This window comes from Peromyscus californicus, unplaced genomic scaffold (assembly GCF_007827085.1).
Source record: "Peromyscus californicus insignis strain IS unplaced genomic scaffold, ASM782708v3 Scaffold_9__1_contigs__length_137607984, whole genome shotgun sequence".
In the NCBI taxonomy this organism is placed as follows: Eukaryota; Metazoa; Chordata; class Mammalia; order Rodentia; family Cricetidae; genus Peromyscus; species Peromyscus californicus.
The window spans coordinates 67,490,851-67,508,192 of record NW_026294617.1 but is presented as its reverse complement, the minus strand read 5'-3'; the positions used below and the strand labels follow the sequence as shown (position 1 = coordinate 67,508,192).

The 17,342-nt window shown below is 52.2% G+C and overlaps 1 protein-coding gene across 1 annotated transcript; it reads right to left on the bottom strand.

Moving 5' to 3' along the window:
- Positions 1–1,659: 1,659 nt before the first annotated feature.
- Positions 1,660–6,354, bottom strand: Crabp2 (cellular retinoic acid binding protein 2). The gene is made up of 4 exons (XM_052730031.1): positions 6,158–6,354; positions 2,742–2,920; positions 2,435–2,551; positions 1,660–2,062 (listed from the first exon to the last, which is right to left on the bottom strand). Exons 1-4 carry the CDS (start codon positions 6,225–6,227, stop codon positions 2,012–2,014), a joined length of 417 nt encoding a protein of 138 aa, XP_052585991.1. The 5' UTR covers positions 6,228–6,354; the 3' UTR covers positions 1,660–2,011.
- Between the last annotated feature and the right edge of the window lie 10,988 nt (positions 6,355–17,342).

Below are 17,342 nucleotides of genomic sequence, written 5' to 3'. Positions count from 1 at the left end.
TGGGCCCAGGGAGAGCGTGTCTCCTGTCCGTGTGTCCCAGGCTGTAACTTTGTGAGCATGGCTGCCTCGGAAGCTCCTTTTGACTGGGAAGAAGTATCTGTGTGACAAAGTTGAATGTGGACAGTGCAAAAACTCAAGAGAGGGACAAGGAGAGACAGTGACCATCTTTGGGACTTTGGACCCAGCTACACCTGAAGCTAGACCCAGGGAGAATTTACTAGTACGTAAGCAAAACATTGTGTGAGTTTGTGGGGTTGGTTTAGGGGTTTTTTTTTGTGTGTGGTGGTAGGATGGAACTCCAGGCCTTGTACATACCAGACAAGTGGTCTGCCACTAAAGTACAGCCCCAGCCTGAACTTTGTGATTATTTTACCCCCAGTACTGGGGACTGAACCCGGGGCCTTGTACATACTAGGCAAGCACTCATAGCACTAGGCAAGCTATGTCCAGTCCGAAGCTGTTCTCGTCTTTGTTGTTGTTGTTGTTGGTGGTGGTGGTGGTGCTGGTGGTAGTGTGTGTGTGTGTGTGTGTGTGTGTGTGTGTGTGTATGTGTGTGTGTGAAGATAGACGCAAGTGCCAGGTCCTGCCTTCCACTTTGTTTGAAGCAGGTTCTCTTGTTGTTCATCACTCTGTCCACAAGACTAGCCCACAAGCCTCCAGGGACTCTTTGTCTCTGCCTCCTACCTCCCTGGAAGACTGCTACCACATCCAGCTATACCGTGTGAGTTCTAAGGATCCAAACCTGGGCACTCAATCTTGCATAGCAAACACTTATCCACTGAGCCATCTCCGAAGCCCTGTTATTGTAGTGGATATATATATATATAATTCTACCTATGACCTTGAAGTACAGCCCGATTCTCTTATTCTGTTTAGTGAGTTTTCTTTCCTAATAAATTCCTTTTACCCTTTAAGCAGACTCCCATGGATTTCTCGTTATACCTGGCATCCAACATGGGGCTCGAACTCATGACCCTGAGGTTAAGCGTCTCATGGTCTACCAACTGAGCTAGCCAGGCTCAGTCCTGTCTTTTGAGACAGGAGTCACACTGTAGCAAGGCTGGCTTTGAACTCACTGACTGCTTCAGCATCCCACATGCTAGGATTAAAGGTATCAACTGCCATGCTTTAAAACAGTTTTGTGTTTTAAAAACAGAAAAGGCCCAAAGATGTTTGAGTAACTTGCCTGCGGTCACACCTTGGAACACCTGAGTATGTACTCTGCAGCTCAGGAGGGACACCTAAGGAGCTTGGGAGGTGGTGAAGCAGGGAGCAGAAAGGGCGTGTGGGAGATCTGGAGGTATGGAGGACAGACAATGACAGATGTAGGTGCTGACTGGCAGGAGAACTTTCTCTGAGAGACCTGGGCAGGAGCAAGGTCAGCCTGTGGGTGTTACTGGGCTCACCTGGAACCATGTGGGAAGCCATGTCGACACGATGGTAAACAGGTGGAGAGAGTGGGAGTCAGCTCCCTAGAACCCAGCACTCTGATTAGGGAACCCGGGCTGGGGAAGAGCGTAGAGGAGATACCCACGGCAAGCAAAGGAGGCACCCTGGACATGGCTGACCTGCGGGGACAGGACCGTCTCCCATTGCACTTCAGACGAGGCTAAACAGGGCCACTTGTCTACCACTGCCCAGGGAGCCACAGGAGCTTACTTGTTTTTTTTCAAACATTTTAATAAAATTAACAAATAAATATTCTAAATCATACAGACTACAAGGATAAAGAGTAGAGGCCAGAGAGACAGTCTCCTCCGGGAAGAAGGACTCTGGTATGGAGCTGAGACTGCTGACCTGGGGAGGGGCACGAGATGATGGCGTGAGGGGTTCTGGGCTGTTGTAGTCTGTTCCTCTCTGGCATAGAGGAGGCAAAGAACAAAAGGCCCTGGAGGAAGCAGCGATCCTCAGGAGTAAGGGGAGAGCTAGCTTGTAGATAGACAGGGGAGGGGGCTTAGCGGCTGTGGGGGGAGGGGAAGAAGTCTGTGGCAGTTCTTGGGCCCATAGGCACTCACTCTCGGACGTAGACCCTGGTGCACACAACGTCATCTGCTGTCATGGTCTGGAAGGAGAGAAGTAGTTAGTTGGTGAGGCACCGGGCACCTTGGTCTTAAAAGGGAGGGTTGAGAGGTAGACTGCTTTACTTCTAAGCCCAAACAGGCAAGAGCAAATGCAAGAATGCCTGGGCATCATTGCTAGGGGTCAAGCAGAAACCCACTTCCTCCTGGAGTCCGGAGGCAGTCAGGGATAGCCCACTGGAAAACTGTGGGCTCCTCTGGGCACAACTTTGTTGCACAAAAAGGGTTAGCATCTCCAACAGCCCCATCAGGGGGCTGAGGAGAATGGCCCCCGCTGCTTTTGAACCTGCTGGAGCCTGGCAGAGAAGGCTGAAGGAGCAGGGGTCTTCCAGGGGACTGGATGGGGCAGGGCTCACCAGGATCAGCTCTCCATCATTGGTCAGTTCTCTGGTCCAGGAGGTCTTGGGGCCCTCTCCCTTCAGAAGCCTCTGCTCACACACCATTTTGTTTTCACTCTCCCATTTTACCAAACTCTGCAAGAGCCAGAGGCGAAACGAGTTGAGCTCACAGTAAGGGCCAACGCAAACGAAAGGGAGACGAGTTAGACCCCTTTCCAGCACCTTCCTAGGGACTCCTTCACGAGAGTAGAGAGTCTAGGGCAACTGGACACAGAAGCATGGCAAGGAGGTGCTGTGACAGGAAGGGACCCTCCCTGTTCCTCACCTTACAGGGTCTCCCATCCACAGTCTGCTCCTCAAATTCCTCCCCAATCTTGAAGTTAATCTCCGTGGTTCGAACAGTGGTGGAGGTTTTGATGTAGAAAGAGTCATCCTCCTGTTTGATCTCTACTGTTGGCTTGGATGCTGCAGCCACAGCGATCTTCCTCAGCATCACATTCACCCCTGCAGGGAGAGAGGATTGGCCCTGTCACCCCCTGCCACCGGACAGCTGGAGCAGCCTCACTGGAGCCCAGTTGGTGTGTGTGTGTGTGGGGGGGGTAGGTGATGGGGGTGGGGATGGTGATAAGGGTGAAACAGACTATAGGTTGAGGGAGAAGAGACAGAGAGATGGGGGAGAGGCAGAGAATACTACCTGGGCTATGGCCAGCAGTGGACAGGACTCACCAGGTCCCAGAAACCCACTCCTAGCATCCTTAGAGGAAGCTTCCCCCATGGGCTACCTGGCCAGCATTCAGTTTACCTCACTGTGGCCCTTTCACCACTGGGCTCGAGACCTGCTGAGGTAGGCTTCTCAGAGCTTTTCCCACTTGTAGGGGAGACCAGGTTATTGTCCTCTCTGACCCAGCTATCTACCCTGTTTGGCATGAGGTTAGGTCCTCATTTGTACAATCTCTGCCCCTCCCAAAAGTGAGGAGCAGATGCTCAGCTGAGGAAGATGCTTCTCTCTACAGAGAGCCAGAGGCTCGGGGAGTGAGTTCCAGAAGCTGGGATACTCCCCGCTCCAGGCTGAGTGACCCTGAGCAGACAGCTTAACCTTTTCCAGCTTCCGACTCCTCAAACGGAGAGAGTAGAGCTTCCTCAAAGCGTCCTATGGCTCCGTGTCTAAGAACTTAAGATACACAAGGTCAAGTACACCTTCGTGTTTTCTGAAAACGTTATTGTAGATAAAAGCAAATCAAATGAAAAAGCCAAGACAAAGGCGTGATGGGGCACACCTTTGATCCCAGCACTTGGGAGGCAGAGGAAGGAGGATCTCGGAGGTTTTTTGTTTTTGGTTTTTCTCCGAGACAGGGTTTCTCTGTGTAGTTTTGGTGCCTGTCCTGGATCTCTCTCTCTCTCTGTAGAGCAGGCTAGCCTCAAACTCACAGAGATCCTCCTGGCTCTGCCTCCCGAGTACTGGGATTAAAGGTGTGCGCCACCACCGCCAGGCCTGATCTTGGAGTTTTGAGGCCAGCCTGGTCTCCAGAGCAAGAGGACAGCCAAGGCTATATAGAGAAACTCTGTCTCAAGAAAAATGAGGAAGGAAGGAAGGAAGGAAGGAAAGGAAGGAAGGAAGGAAGGAAGGAAGGAAGGAAGGAAGGAAGGAAGGAAGGGCAAGAACATAGTGAAGTCCATTATTTCATGCACATAACATATGCAAACGAAAAAGAAAAAGCCAAGACTAGGTTTGGACAAAGTTCCCTGCGCCAAACTGCCCTCTGGTGTTCCTGTAATATCCCCAGGTCTCCTTCAGAGGAATTCTCTGCTGTCCTGAGAAGAGGAAAGGGGAAGAAAAGGGTATTGTCTCCTCCCTCACTCTGATGTCTCAAGCTCCAAGATCCTCTAGGCCTTCCCACCTCACCTCTGTGTATTCAGAGTCTCTGTGTCCTCATATACTTTCCCTTCCCTGCCCCCAGTTATAAAGAGGCCCATGTGGATGGAGAACACCCTTCTGCTGGCACAACCAGAAGGTAGGGGTACCAACATGAGGCCCTCCCCCTACCTCTCACAAGCCTGTTAGTGAAGGAGAACCGACCCTCTAAGGGCACACCAGGGGGCAAGACACTCAAACTGCCCCACCCCACCCCCACCCCTGCCCCACACATGCATCCCATAGCTCTGAGATAGCTCCTGGGAAGAAAACTGACTCTACACTCAGGCCCAAGGCTGACTCACCCAGTCTCAACAAAAAGACCTGCTCTGTTGGCCCTGACTATCATGGCGAGCCTGGAGCCTCCTCAACATGGACCCTTGAACAGGACTGAGAAGTCTGCAGAGGCTGGGTTCAGAAGAAGACTCCCTCCACCTAGTCCTGGGTGCCTGCAGAGCTGGGGGCCTGGCTCAGATGACCTTGGCTGACACAGGTCTGTTTTCAATCTGCCCCCTAGCAAGTCGCGTGGCTCTAAGAGACCCTGCAGGGAAGACAAACATTCTGAGGACAGATAATAGGGTTGGGCCTTTCGCTCCAGTTGGAACCTGGGGGTGATGCCAGGCTCCCACATCCACCAGGGAAGTGTCCAGAATTCAGAGCAAATGGGGAGGAAATGGCAATAGATTTTCAGAAAAGAAATTTTCTATCCTTTGATCTTTAATTTCAGCAAGGGAGGAGCGAGAAAAATGGGTATGACTCTAAGAATCATTGCGGTTAGCTGACACAAAGAACTAACAGCACGGAAAGATGAGAACGGAGGCCCCACTGCCCTCACAACATTCCTTTCCCTTCCAGACTCACTCTCGCATAGTCCCTAGCTCTTCAGAGGGTATCCCCTGCTTCCCAGCCCAACCGGGGTTCCTCTCCAGTCCAGAAATGGAAGGCATGCTGACCCTTAGGTGCTGGAGCTGTTCCCACTCCCTGGGGTGGCTAACTCCATCTCTCCTCAGATGTCTCTCCTATACCTTTAGCCCAGTCCCACCCTGGAGGGCAGCAGAAGGTAGACAGGGAAGGTCCGCAGGGCGTCTGGGTGGATTCTGTGTTCCCACCCTTGGCTAACAGCCCAGCTGGGCGGGCTGGGTGCAGCTGGTCCCTGACTAGGAGGGACTTTCGGAAATGGGGATTGGTGTTTCACATGAGGACATTTGTTGAAATCTAAGAAAGTGGTAATTGTCCAGAGCGATTTTAGGGCTTTGGAGCCGCTTGCTGTAGGAAAATATTTGTCTCACAGGCAGGGGTAGGGTGGGGAGAACAGACTGGAAAGCGTAAGTGGGGGAGGGTCCGGGAGCTAAAGCGGTGGACCACCTGGTGGGCGGAGCCAAGTGTTGGGGGTAATGGACCTGTCGCAGGGATTGGGTTACTGTTAGGGTACGTGGAAAGAGCTTGGAATGTCTCCTAGGGCTTGGATACTGGATTCTCAGAGCTGAGCCAGGTGCCCTCCCTGGTCAGCAGGTCAAGGCGCCGAGGCTAGCCACCACCCCCCACCCTCCAGACTAACCTTGTGCTTCTGGTTTCTACTTGATTCACAGGCTCTGAGTCACCGTTGAAGCTGGCACTGGTGGGCGCCCAGCCTCAAAAAGTAGGATTTAAGAGTCCCGGGCCTGATGCCCCAGGACCCAGGGAATCTGGCACGCCCCTTTTCTGGGATGCAGACTCCCAGGCACCTACCCCCTGATTCGGCCTCCTTTTCTTTATGGCCTTCACTCCCTCGGCTCCAAGGACTCCAGCGTCCTTCTTGCCCCCTCCCCAGCACTCGAAAACTTCCTTACCCAGAGCTTTGAGCAATTCCTCAAAGTTTTCCGATCGGATGATCTTCCAGTTGCCAGAAAAGTTAGGCATGGTGGCAGCAAGGTGGCTTTCTGTTTAGATCCTCAGCTGGAGCACTGGACGCTGCGCCCTTTGCAGAATTAATCCTCCCACCCGGGTCCGAGCCGCGTGGAGGACAATTGCAAAGCCGCTGGGCGCCGGCGCTCTTGGCTTTTATACCCAGCTGGTGCATGAGGCGGCCCCGCCCCCGCCCCGCCTTCTACCCCACCTGGGGGCCCTGCTCTGTGGCCACCTCACCCCGATCCATTCCGAATCCCGCCTGTTTCTAGAACTGTGGGTGGGTCTAGGGTTCTCTAAGGGCCAAGATACCCTTCTCCCGCATCAGTAGGCGGACGGGGAAGCGTCAAGAGACAAGCACAGGGTTTGTGCCTCTGGCAAGAACAGGGCACGCCTTGCCTGGTCATGGATGCTCCGGTCTCACGGCCTACAGAGCGAACACAGGTCCCGTCTCGCCAGTTCCTACTAGCCCTCTACCAAACGGTGCTCTGGACAGCTCGGCGCCAGACAGGCATCTGGAGACCCCACTCGAGCAGGATCTGGGGCCCAGCAACTGGCAGTCGAACTCAGACCCCACTGGATCCTTGGAATTCAGGCGTTCCTTTGGGTGACTGGGAGGTGCCGCTCCGTCCTCCACCCCCTGACTCAGCTCTGGGTTCGAGCAGTACCTGGGGACGCCTTAAGTGAGCACAAGGCAACTCATTCATTCCTCCCCAAGCACTGGACGGACAACGAAGGGTTAAGCTGGAGCCCCCGAGCGCGAGGCTAGGAGGGCAGAGGTCACAGCCAATCACTTGACACGACTCTCTTTATTAAGGAGCTTTCTCTGTGGCTCCGCTTCCCAGGCCCCCTGGGCCACAAGGAGGCGGAGGCTGACGTGGAGCCCCCTGTGCGCCACGATGCCATTGGGGTTGGGGGAAGGCTGGCTGCGCGGGGAGGGGGTGGGTCTGGATGTGAGATATCCCCATCCCGAGCTGAAAGTGAGGCGGGCCTGGCCCCTCTGAGGGTGGTTATTAAGTGGGTGAAGCCCTAGTGGAAGGACCTAGAAGAGATCAGGAAGCAAAAAGGGCATGCAGGGCCTGGAGGCACGCGGGTAACCCGAGGCCAGAGACAACGCCGCTCGGTGCGGGAGCGGGAAATGCTCACCCTTGCTTCGGAGTCCTCCACCAGCCTCCCGGATCCTCCCTGTATCCCTCACAGGACCTCAAACCAGGTCCCTGCCTGGCCCCTCCTTGTCAGCGTGGCCAAGGTTAGACCCGGTGGGTGAACCGGGACTGGCAGGCTTTGGTGGGAATCCAGTTGAGCTGTGGACAGGCCTGGAGGATTAACCTCAGGGCCAGGCCCTCAGTGTCATGCGAGTCAGGCCTAGGTCGAGGCAATCCCCAATAATGGGGTGTGGAAAACTTGAGAGGTTGAGGGAGGGAGGTTGCCTCTCCTAAGCGCTCCTGGACCGCCCCCATCCCCCACCCCACCCCACCCCCCGCGCATCCATCACCACCCGGAAGGGAGTGAAACACTTCGGCCTGAGTCTAAGACTCCAGATTTGAAAAGGGAGAGCTCACTGGGGGTGGAGGGGACGACACAGGGGGTATAGGCTTCTGGAAGAAAGGGCACCAGTTTCACCGCAGACTGCTGCAGAGGTGGGGAGAAAAGGGGACCCTGGGTAACGCTCTGAGTACAGGTTGGAGCGCCCCCACTCTCCGCCCCGGCGTCGCCTTGCTGTGGGTACAATGAGGGGATTTTAGATTCTGACAGTGAAATCCAGCTTATAGCTCAAGAAATGAGGAAAGGCCTGAGGAGAGAACAAGGCAGAAAACAGGCGCCTGCCGTCCTCTTTAGTGTCCCTGCCTCTTCTGCCGGTCATTGTGTCCATCTCCACTGCTCCAGAGCCCTGGAGCCCATTCTCTTACTCGGGTGGCATTCTCCCTCGGGCAAGAGAAAAGGGCAAGGCAAGCCCTCTTTCCAGGAGCCTTGGGGACCTCACAGCCGGTCACCAGGATGAAGACACCTAGCCTAGGGAGGAGGCCTGGGACGGCAGTTCTGAGGAACACAGGGCAGGTGGACAGTCCCACAGAGGCTAGAGCCTGGGAGTGGAGCCCTGGGCCTACTCCCCACTCTGCATCTCCACCACCCCCTCCCCTAGCAACTGGCTGGGATTTCCAGAGACAGAAGTAAGACAAAGGGAAGTGGGACTGGGCGGGGAATTCTTTCCAGATGTGTTTGTGGTTTGGCAGCTTAGGGCCAGAGCTCCAGGCACCCCGACTTTGCCGAAGGAGAGGGAGGGTGGTGGCAATATACCGACTGACTCGGGCTAGGGGTTTCAGCCTGCAGCAACCCTTTTATTCCAGGGGAATAGCCGGGGTGTTTAGGTGAGCAGCTGGGAAGAGGAGACAGAGGGACGAGGAGGCCTGGAAAGCACTAGGAGGGCTAGCAGATGTGGATGGGGGATGCAACCCGCAAGGGGCAGGGGCTAGGGCCCCAGAGCTCTTCCATGTGAGGAGCTGCAGCCAATAAGCGTTCCATGCCCAACTACTGGCTTTAATTTCCCACTGGGATCAATAAGGAAAGGAATTTCCCGGTGCCTCTGGCCTTTCAATTAGAACCAAATCTGCTGCAGCTCTGCCCCATGACCCTATTTCATGATCACACCCCTCTTGGGGCTCCCTGTCCCACAGGAGTTTGGAGACACAACAGGGAAGCAGAGGCAAGCTGAGGGTGGAGTGGGGAAGAGACAGACACGCTCAGGAGAGCGGAGGAACATTCTGGTGCTTTGTTCTTCCATTGTGCTCCTAGAAGGAAGGTGGTCTCAGGCTTAGAGCAGAGGACAGGGATGGGCTGAGATGGTGGCAAGGAACAAGTGTAGGTAGGGTAGACTGTGTGTGCCGGAGGGCTGCAGTATGGGACTTGGAAAAGGAGACACTTCTGCCCTCTACATCCCTTCCCAGAGGCTGTGTGGAAGATAAGGAACCACCCAGTCCATCATGGAAGAGGCCAGGGTTGACTGGGGGATAGGAAAGCCACAAAATGCCCACACTCACCCCCAACCAGGACTAGAAGATTCTGTGCCAAGGTCAGTCCTGGTGGACTGCACTCAGGGCAGTGTTACTGCCTCTACTGGGTCAGTGTTTGTCGACCTGGGCTTCCAAAGTGAAAGTCAGCCAGGCTGGCCTGGACACTTGTCCAGAGGTGGTGGTGGGGTTCTGCGCCGGAAGAGGAGCTGTGCTTGGCTAGCCTCGTGTCTCCTGAGCCCTTGCACCCTCGGTTCCATGCAAAAGGGACTCTTGTGCCTTCTGTCTCCCTGGCTTAGGGACCCAGCCTGTCATTGTAGCAGAATGGAGGGCAGTAGAGCCTCAGAGCTGAAAGACAGGGTCAGGGACCTAGGAAGGAAGCAACTCACCTCTCAGAAACTTTTGGGGGCAGGAGGGGACTCTGAGAACTAGGAGAGGAGGAGAGAGGGCCCTGAGAAACCAGATGTTAAGGGGAGGCTCCACCCAAAGGCAGAGGATGCAATGACCCGCAGGACCAGCCTGGGGTCTGGCAAAGGGAGGCAAGGAGGGCCAGGGGGCCAGCATAGGAGCCCACAAGAGGAAACAACAGCAAGGGCCCAGGCAGGAGGAGCGGCTACCCCAAGCCAGAAGAGGGTCTGTGCAGCATCTAGGCGGGGCCTCTGTTGTTCTTGGCTCTGCCATGCTTTTCCCAGCTCCAGCTGCCAACGCTCTCCTCAGGGCTGGGCTGGGCTGGGCTGGCTGAGCCAGGAAGACAGGAGGGTGGGGTAGGGATGCACTGGCTGAGGACGTGTCCAGACTGAGTCTCAGTCCCCTGCATGGAGACTGACCTGCAGTTACACTTGGGTTGGCTCTATGGTCTGGTTCCTAGTACAGTATCCATCCGCCACTAACACTGTCCTGCAGCCAGGGTAGGAAGGATAGGGCTACAGCCACGGGCAAGTCCAAGAGGCAGAGCAAGTGGGTTTTATGGCACCTGGGGAAAGTGGCCTGTTCTGAAAAGGACACACAGCTCTGGACGGCCCAGCCTCCTCCAACTCTGCCACTTTGCCCAGGGCACTGGGCCTAGAGAACCCCAATCCAGTCACTTCCCTGGTGCTGCCTTTGCTGCCCCCCCCCCCAAAGTAGGAGACAGAAAAAGAGCTGGGATCTACACACACCCACCCCGCTGATTCCCCCCATACCTCTGAGATAATCTGGTTCCTGGAGGAAGAGATGGAGGCAAGCAGCTTGGATGCTGGGCTCCGCCTCCCACCCTTGCCCTCTTGAACCAGCAGATAAGCAGGGTCACAGGGCTTTAGTCTGGGCATGGAGATGGTTCAGTGGGTAAGAGGACTTGTCCTGTTCTTCCGGATGACCTGGATTTGATTCCTAGCGCCCACGTGGTGGCTCACAATCCTTTCTAACTCTAGTTCCAGTGGATCTGATGCCCTCTTGTGGTCTTCCTGGGTCTTCCCAGGCATTTATGCAGTGCACAATAGACATGAAGTCAATCACATACACATAAATGAAAAAGACGTATGAAGTGGCAAGTTCTGATTTCCTCCCTGTGGGTACCAGCTTTGGAAATGCCAGCTGTCAGAGAAAAACTGCCTGGAACCACCTCAAACCCCTACCTCACCTGTCTGTCAGCCCCAGGCTGCCTCACTCCCCGAGGGCATTGGCCTGAGGCCTGTGAACCTGTTAGCCCAGCAGCTGTCCAAATGATATACCCAACTTTCTCCTGCCTGCCACTCCCCTACTAACCTGGGCCCTCTAAGTGGGAGCTTTGGAACTTGGGGATTGGCAAGAACATGTCCCTGGGGAGTCAACGAGGCCAGTATTCCCTGGATTTCCTAGCTGCCAGTCTCCCTGTTAACTGTCTCATGGCCTTGGTCTCACACCTCCCCAACCCTGGTAGCTCGGGTTTCCCAATGACCTGGGCTGTCAGTGGTGGGTCTTCCCTACTACACTAGCAGCTGGCTCAGAGCCGGAGATGTCCTAGGGCCAGGGTTCGCAGGGACACCTTGCTACCTACTCTGCCAGCCAGCCCAGTACAGGGCAGCCAGGCTGGATTCTCTGGGTGTGGGCTCCAGTTCCCTCCCCAGCAGCCAGATCACGGCATTCCTGCCTTCTGCCTCTTTTGAGTTACCATCTGGTGCCTCTATTTACAAATAAGTAACCAACTGTCCAGGCTAGTTTTATGTCAACTTGACACAGGCTGGAGTCACCGGAGAGGAGCGAGCCCCAATTGAGAAGACTGGGCTGTAGGCTAGCCCTTAGAGCATTTTCTTCATTAGTGATTGATAGGGGAGGGCCCGGCCCATTGTGAGTGGGGCCAGGCCTGGGCTGGGGGCCCTGGGTTCTATTAAAAAGCAGGCTGTGGCCAGGCAGTGGTGGCAAATGCCTTTGATCCAAGCATTTGGAAGGCAGAAGCAGGCAGATTTCCAAGTTCAAGGCCAGTCTAGTCTACAGAGGGAGTTTCAGGACAGTCAGGACTACAGAGAAATCCTGTCTCGAAAAACAGAACAAAACAAAATAAGCAGCCTGAGCAAGCCATGGAGAGCAAGCCAGTAAATAGCACCCCTCCATGGCTTCTGCATCAGCTCCTGCTTCCAGGTTCCTGTCCTGTTTGAGTTCCTGTCCTTCAGTGATGGACTATGTGCTGTGGGATGGTCTGTATGGCAAATGTTTTGCTAATTAGTCAATAAATAAAACACTGATTGGCCATTGGCTAGGCAGGAAGTGTAGGCGGGACAAGGAGGAGAATAAAGCTGGGAAGTGGAAGGCTGAGTCAGAGAGACACTGCCAGCCGCCACGATGACAAACAGCATGTGAAGATGCCGGTAAGCCATGAACCGTGTGGCAAGGTATAGATTAATGGAAATGGATTAATTTAAGGTGAGAACAGTTAGCAAGAAGCCTGCCACGGCCATCAGTCTGTAACCAATATAAGTCTCTGTGTTTACTTGGTCGGGTCTGAGTGGCTGTGGGACTGGCAGGTGATAGAGATTTGTCCTGACTATGGGCCAGGCAGGAAAACTCAAGCTACAACTATGGACATAGCAGTGTAAGCCAAATAAACCCTTTTCTCCCCAATTTGATTTTGGCCATGGAGTTTCATCATAGCAGTAATAAACCGAGACACCAACTGAGCAGAATTCTGTTGTGGAATATTTGTTTAACTAGGCAAAGACATGCTATATTTGTTTATGCTGCATTTGTTTAACTATGTAAAGACGTGTTGCATTGTGTTAATTAAATAAAATTAACCTGGGCTCAGAGAGGCAGGGTTAACTAGTTGACACGAAGTAGCAGAGAAGAGCACAGGTGGGTTTATTAGTTGGGGTGGTTTTGAAGGAGAGGCTTCCGGGACAGCAGCAGAGAGAGAAAGCTAGCCAGTTGCTACTCCAACTCTCTGAACTCACAGGTTTACACCCTAGTCTTTGAATCTCGAGTTTTATTAGAACCATAGAGATTTAGGTAAAGCTACCATTGGTGGCAGCAACAGAGCAGTTGTCTGGGGGAACAGAATTCCCTCTAGACTACGGCCTGAGCAGCCGGTCTGCCAGTAGTTTAAAGTGCATCACTGAGATGAAGGTAAAACAGCATTTTGGTACTCCAACGTTGGCACAACCACACAGATGGAGGGGTCAACCCCAGCTGGCTCTGACAGGCGCAGGCAGTCTGGGCCTTTCTGTAAGAGCATTCACAGCAGGTGGCTACCACTTGCCAGGACTCTTAGGACTCAGCAGATTTGGTGAGATACCTGGGAAATCCTTTAGGACAGATCTTTCCCAAGAATGGGGAACATCACAATGCAGGGTGCTAGGACCCTGTATAGTGCTACTATGGATGGTGTGGTGGAAAGTGTGAACAAGGGGATAAATGACTGAGCTGGGACTGACATAATGTCTACTGTAATTACTATCAGTTTGGTAATTAATATTTTCTCCTTAAAAAAGTAGTTTGCTAACTGCCAAATATGATAATTTGATAAGAAACAAGCCTTAGGGCTGCAGAGGTGGCTCAGCAGCTAAGAGCACTGGCTGCTCTTCCAAAGGTCCAGTTCAATTCCCAGCAACCACATGGCTCACAACCATCTGTCATGAGATCTGGTGCCCTCTTCTGGCCTGTAGGCATACAAGCAGGCAGAACACTATACTTAATAAATGAATAAATCTTTAAAAAAAGATACAAGCCTTAGAAAGACCTACTAATGAAAATCAGAAAAATATTCACACACAGAGGAATTTAGAGTAGAACCTACTGCAACATTACATTATGAAATTGAAGAGTAGTGGCCTAAGGTTATTAGAACACCAACCTTAATATATCCAGTTATCATACAAGAACCACCACCAGATGATAGGAACCCTCAAGATTATGTAAAAGTTAATTGGAGTCCTGTAAAAATGTTAAGATTTGAGAAGATTTAAGGAAGCAGTTGTTTCATATGGAATGCAAAATGAAATTCAGAAAATGTATTGCATTGGGGGAGAGATTTTTTTGTTTCCACAGGAAATGAAAGGCTGTCTTTCTTCAAGGTTAGAGATCAGGTCTGACTGATGGGGGAGACCTCCTGAAAATCTTGGCTATAGACATGAAGAAATAAAGCAAGAAAAACTACAGGACAGGTGACATATACTGATCCCTCTGCATGGGAACAGCTCTGAGACTGGATGGGGTTGACAATGTCTCTAATAAGATGGGCTGTCATGCCGGGCGGTGGTGGCGCACGCCTTTAATCCCAGCACTCGGGAGGCAGAGCCAGGCGGATCTCTTTGAGTTCGAGGCCAGCCTGGTCTCCAAAGCGAGTTCCAAGAAAGGCGCAAAGCTACACAGAGAAACCCTGTCTCAAAAAACCAAAAAAAAAAAAAAAAAAAAAAAAAAAAAAGATGGGCTGTCATACATAAAAAGAAAAAGAGAAAACCCGGAAGCCCCCAGCATGGCTAAGCGATAGGAGGGTAAGAGGTGGGGGTTGCTCTAAAACCCGTGCGGTTCTTCAGGCCTGGGTCACTGTGACAGTGAGTGAGTCTGGATCCGCAGCACCCATGTAAATGCTCAGCTTTTCCTAGCAGTGCCACTAGATCTCACTTGCCCATTTATTCTCTATCCTGATGACTGCCCAGAGTGTCTGTAGTCAGCCTCTAACCTTGACCATACCTGCTTGGGTCCAGCACTCTCTGAGCAGAGGCACTCAGTGTTCATTGGCAGAACAGGATCAGGGGCCTGAAGGGGGTTGAAAAGCCAGAGATGTAAGCCTCGAATTAAACAGCCGCTCACCATCCATCACACTGATGTTCAACACTTGCCTAAAGTTGAACTTACCCAAATTTGCCCACCTCTCAGCAACTCCACTGCCATGGGACCAGATGTCTCTCCTAGTTATAGCAAAAGCTTCTACACTGGTTCTGTTCTCATCCTCTCCCTCACAGCGGCTACGGTAACACTACACTAATTTGTATCATTCCTCTGCTCTAGATCCTACCGTGGTTTCCCATTTGATGCGGTGTAAAACTTCAAATCCTCCTAATGTACAGCAAGGCCCTGCTATCTGCTTATGACCTCCCCCCTTCGGACCACCTACCCTTTCCTTCCTAGCCGATTCTGCTCCAGGATGCAAGTTCCCTAGACTGCTCCTTAAACACTCAAGCACTCATCTGCTCCGAGGCCTCCACACCTATCACTTACCTTGCAGTCTTCCTTTGGATCTACATAACGGGCTCCCTCTTACTTTTCAGGTCTGCATAAATGCCACCATCTCCAAAAGCTCTTCCTACGACAAGTGCATGTAGCATTGTGTGGTGCACACATCCATATCTCTTGTCTTCATACCATTTACCCCCTTCGACTACAAGTACTTCAGGATCTTCTGACCCACAAACAGGATTCTCATGTGCTCACCTTGGCTGGAGTCTGGATTTCTCTTCCTCTCTCCTCTCTAGCTCATTCCCCGTAGCCAGGCAAACCTTGGAATAGTTGTGACTACAGGTCTGTGTTAAAACGGTACAGTTCAGCATCTGCCATTCTCAGTCTGAGTACTAGAGTGCTCAGAACTGAGGTAACCAAACTGCTACAAATGACAGATGCTTCCCTGCCCCCAGGCGTTTATGTGTGCATCTATCTGTATGTGATGCATGTGTGTGCAGGTGCTTAAAGAGGGTGCTGGATTCCCTGCACTAGTTACTGAAGACTGAGCTGCCAGATATGGGTGCTAGGAACCGAACTCGAGTCCTCTGTAAGAGCAGCAAGTACCTGTAACTGCCAAGTCATCTCACACGTCACCCCAAACACACACACACACACACACACACACACACACACAGAGAGAGAGAGAGAGAGAGAGAGAGAGAGAGAGAGAGAGAGAGAGAGAGAGAGAGAAATTATATATTTGTTTTTAAAGATGGGGGTCTATGTAACCCTGGGCTAGCCTGGAACTATGTAGACCATGCTGGTCTTGAACTCACAGGGACCTGCCTGCATCTGCCTCCCAAGTGCTGAGATTGTATGTGCATGTGTATTATGTACATACAAGTTCTATATAGATCCAAAGGAAGACTGCCAGATAAGTGGTCAGTGCAGAGGCCTTGGAGCTGATGTGTTTGTGCTTAAGAAGCAAGCAAGGCATGTGCCACCACACCTGGCTTTTTGTTTTGTTTTTTTGGTTTTTTTTAGATTTCCTTTTGGGAGGCCAGGAGCCTTTAATCCCAGCAGAGGCATCCTCTTAAGAGTTTTAAGCCAGCTAAGTCTACTGAGTTCCAGTCAAGCCAGGACTACACAGTGAGACCTGTCTCAAAACCTCAAATCTTGCAATCTTCCCATCTCTGCCTCATGAGTGCTGGGATTACAGATAGGAGTCACCAAAACAGTTTTGCAGAGTTGGCTCCAAACTTTAGTTTTTAGCTGCAGCTCTCTAATCTCCTGAACCTCTGTCTGATCTAACCACCTGCCTCTTTAAGCCGCTCAGGGAGCCAGGGAATGTGCACCTCATTTCCCTCAAGCCTACTTCCTCACATCCTCCACTGGTCACTGCACCTTGGTTCATCTGTCCCCCTCCTGCCCCAGTCGCCTGGCCCTGTTGCTGTCACCTACTGTGGCACTCACATGATCCTCTCTCCACAGACACTCCCCTCTTGGCCCTTCCCCAACCCAGCTTCCATACAGCAGCCAGCGCTGTCACCCAGAACCACAGACCTTTCTTATTACTAACCTGCATTCAGTCTTGGCTCTGGACAGCAAGTGTGTGGTGCACTGAGATTTCCTGGCTCTTTTCAGCCAAAGACAATACCATTTCCAGTGTCTAGCACACTGCCTGGTACAGAACAGACCCTGGGCAAGGATCTGAGTGGTAGAACTTATGTCCTGCCAGATACCACTCAGATGCTAATGCAGGGCAGGGCCTTGAGGCCTAGTCAGCAAATCTGGGTGCCAATGCTGCCAAACTTTAACACTTGGCCAAAGAAAGATTTCTTACCTTCTTGGTTAACCTCATTCTCAACTGTTAGAATACCACCTTGAAGGGCTGGAGCAATGACCCAGCAGTTAAGAGCACTGGCTGTTCTTGCAGAGGACCTGTGTTTGATTCCCAGCATCCACATGACAACTCACATCTGTAAACCCAGTTCCAGAGGATCTGATACACTCTAATGGCCTCCGTGGGCACCAGGCACACAAGTAGTGCACAGACATACATGTAGGCAAAACACACATACACATAAACAACTAACCAAAAACCCCCATCCAGCTTAAGAGTGACATGGTGTACATCAAGGGCTCAGTATAGTCCATGGCACAGTGAAGCTCTCATTGAAAACTACAGTCTTACTGTATCTACAAATACCACCCCTTAAAAAAAATCAAGATTAGAACTCAAGATTTGGGGCAAAAACTGTTAAAACTCTAAGAATCAAAGTAATTTCACTGCCACAAATAATTCAATGGCAAAATGAACTGATGGCTCTGCAGAGTGGGGACAGTACAGGACAGACCCATGACTCACCTTTTGGAGAAGAGGGTGTGTACCACTAAGAGCTGTCGGCAGCTGCCAGGGCAGCATCACCGAGCACCTTCCTCCCCAACTCTGTCCCTCCCTTATGCCCACAGACTCACTCCACCTCACTCCCCTGGTCACACACCTTCTATC

Coding starts and splice junctions, on each gene's coding strand:
- Crabp2 (XM_052730031.1), bottom strand. CDS start 6,227: ATGCCTAACTTTTCTGGCAACTGGAAGATCATCCGATCGGAAAACTTT. Junction 2,921..6,157: donor GGAATTGCTCAAAGCTCTGG/GTAAGGAAGTTT, acceptor CTCTCCCTGCAG/GGGTGAATGTGATGCTGAGG. Junction 2,552..2,741: donor TGGATGGGAGACCCTGTAAG/GTGAGGAACAGG, acceptor TGGCTCTTGCAG/AGTTTGGTAAAATGGGAGAG.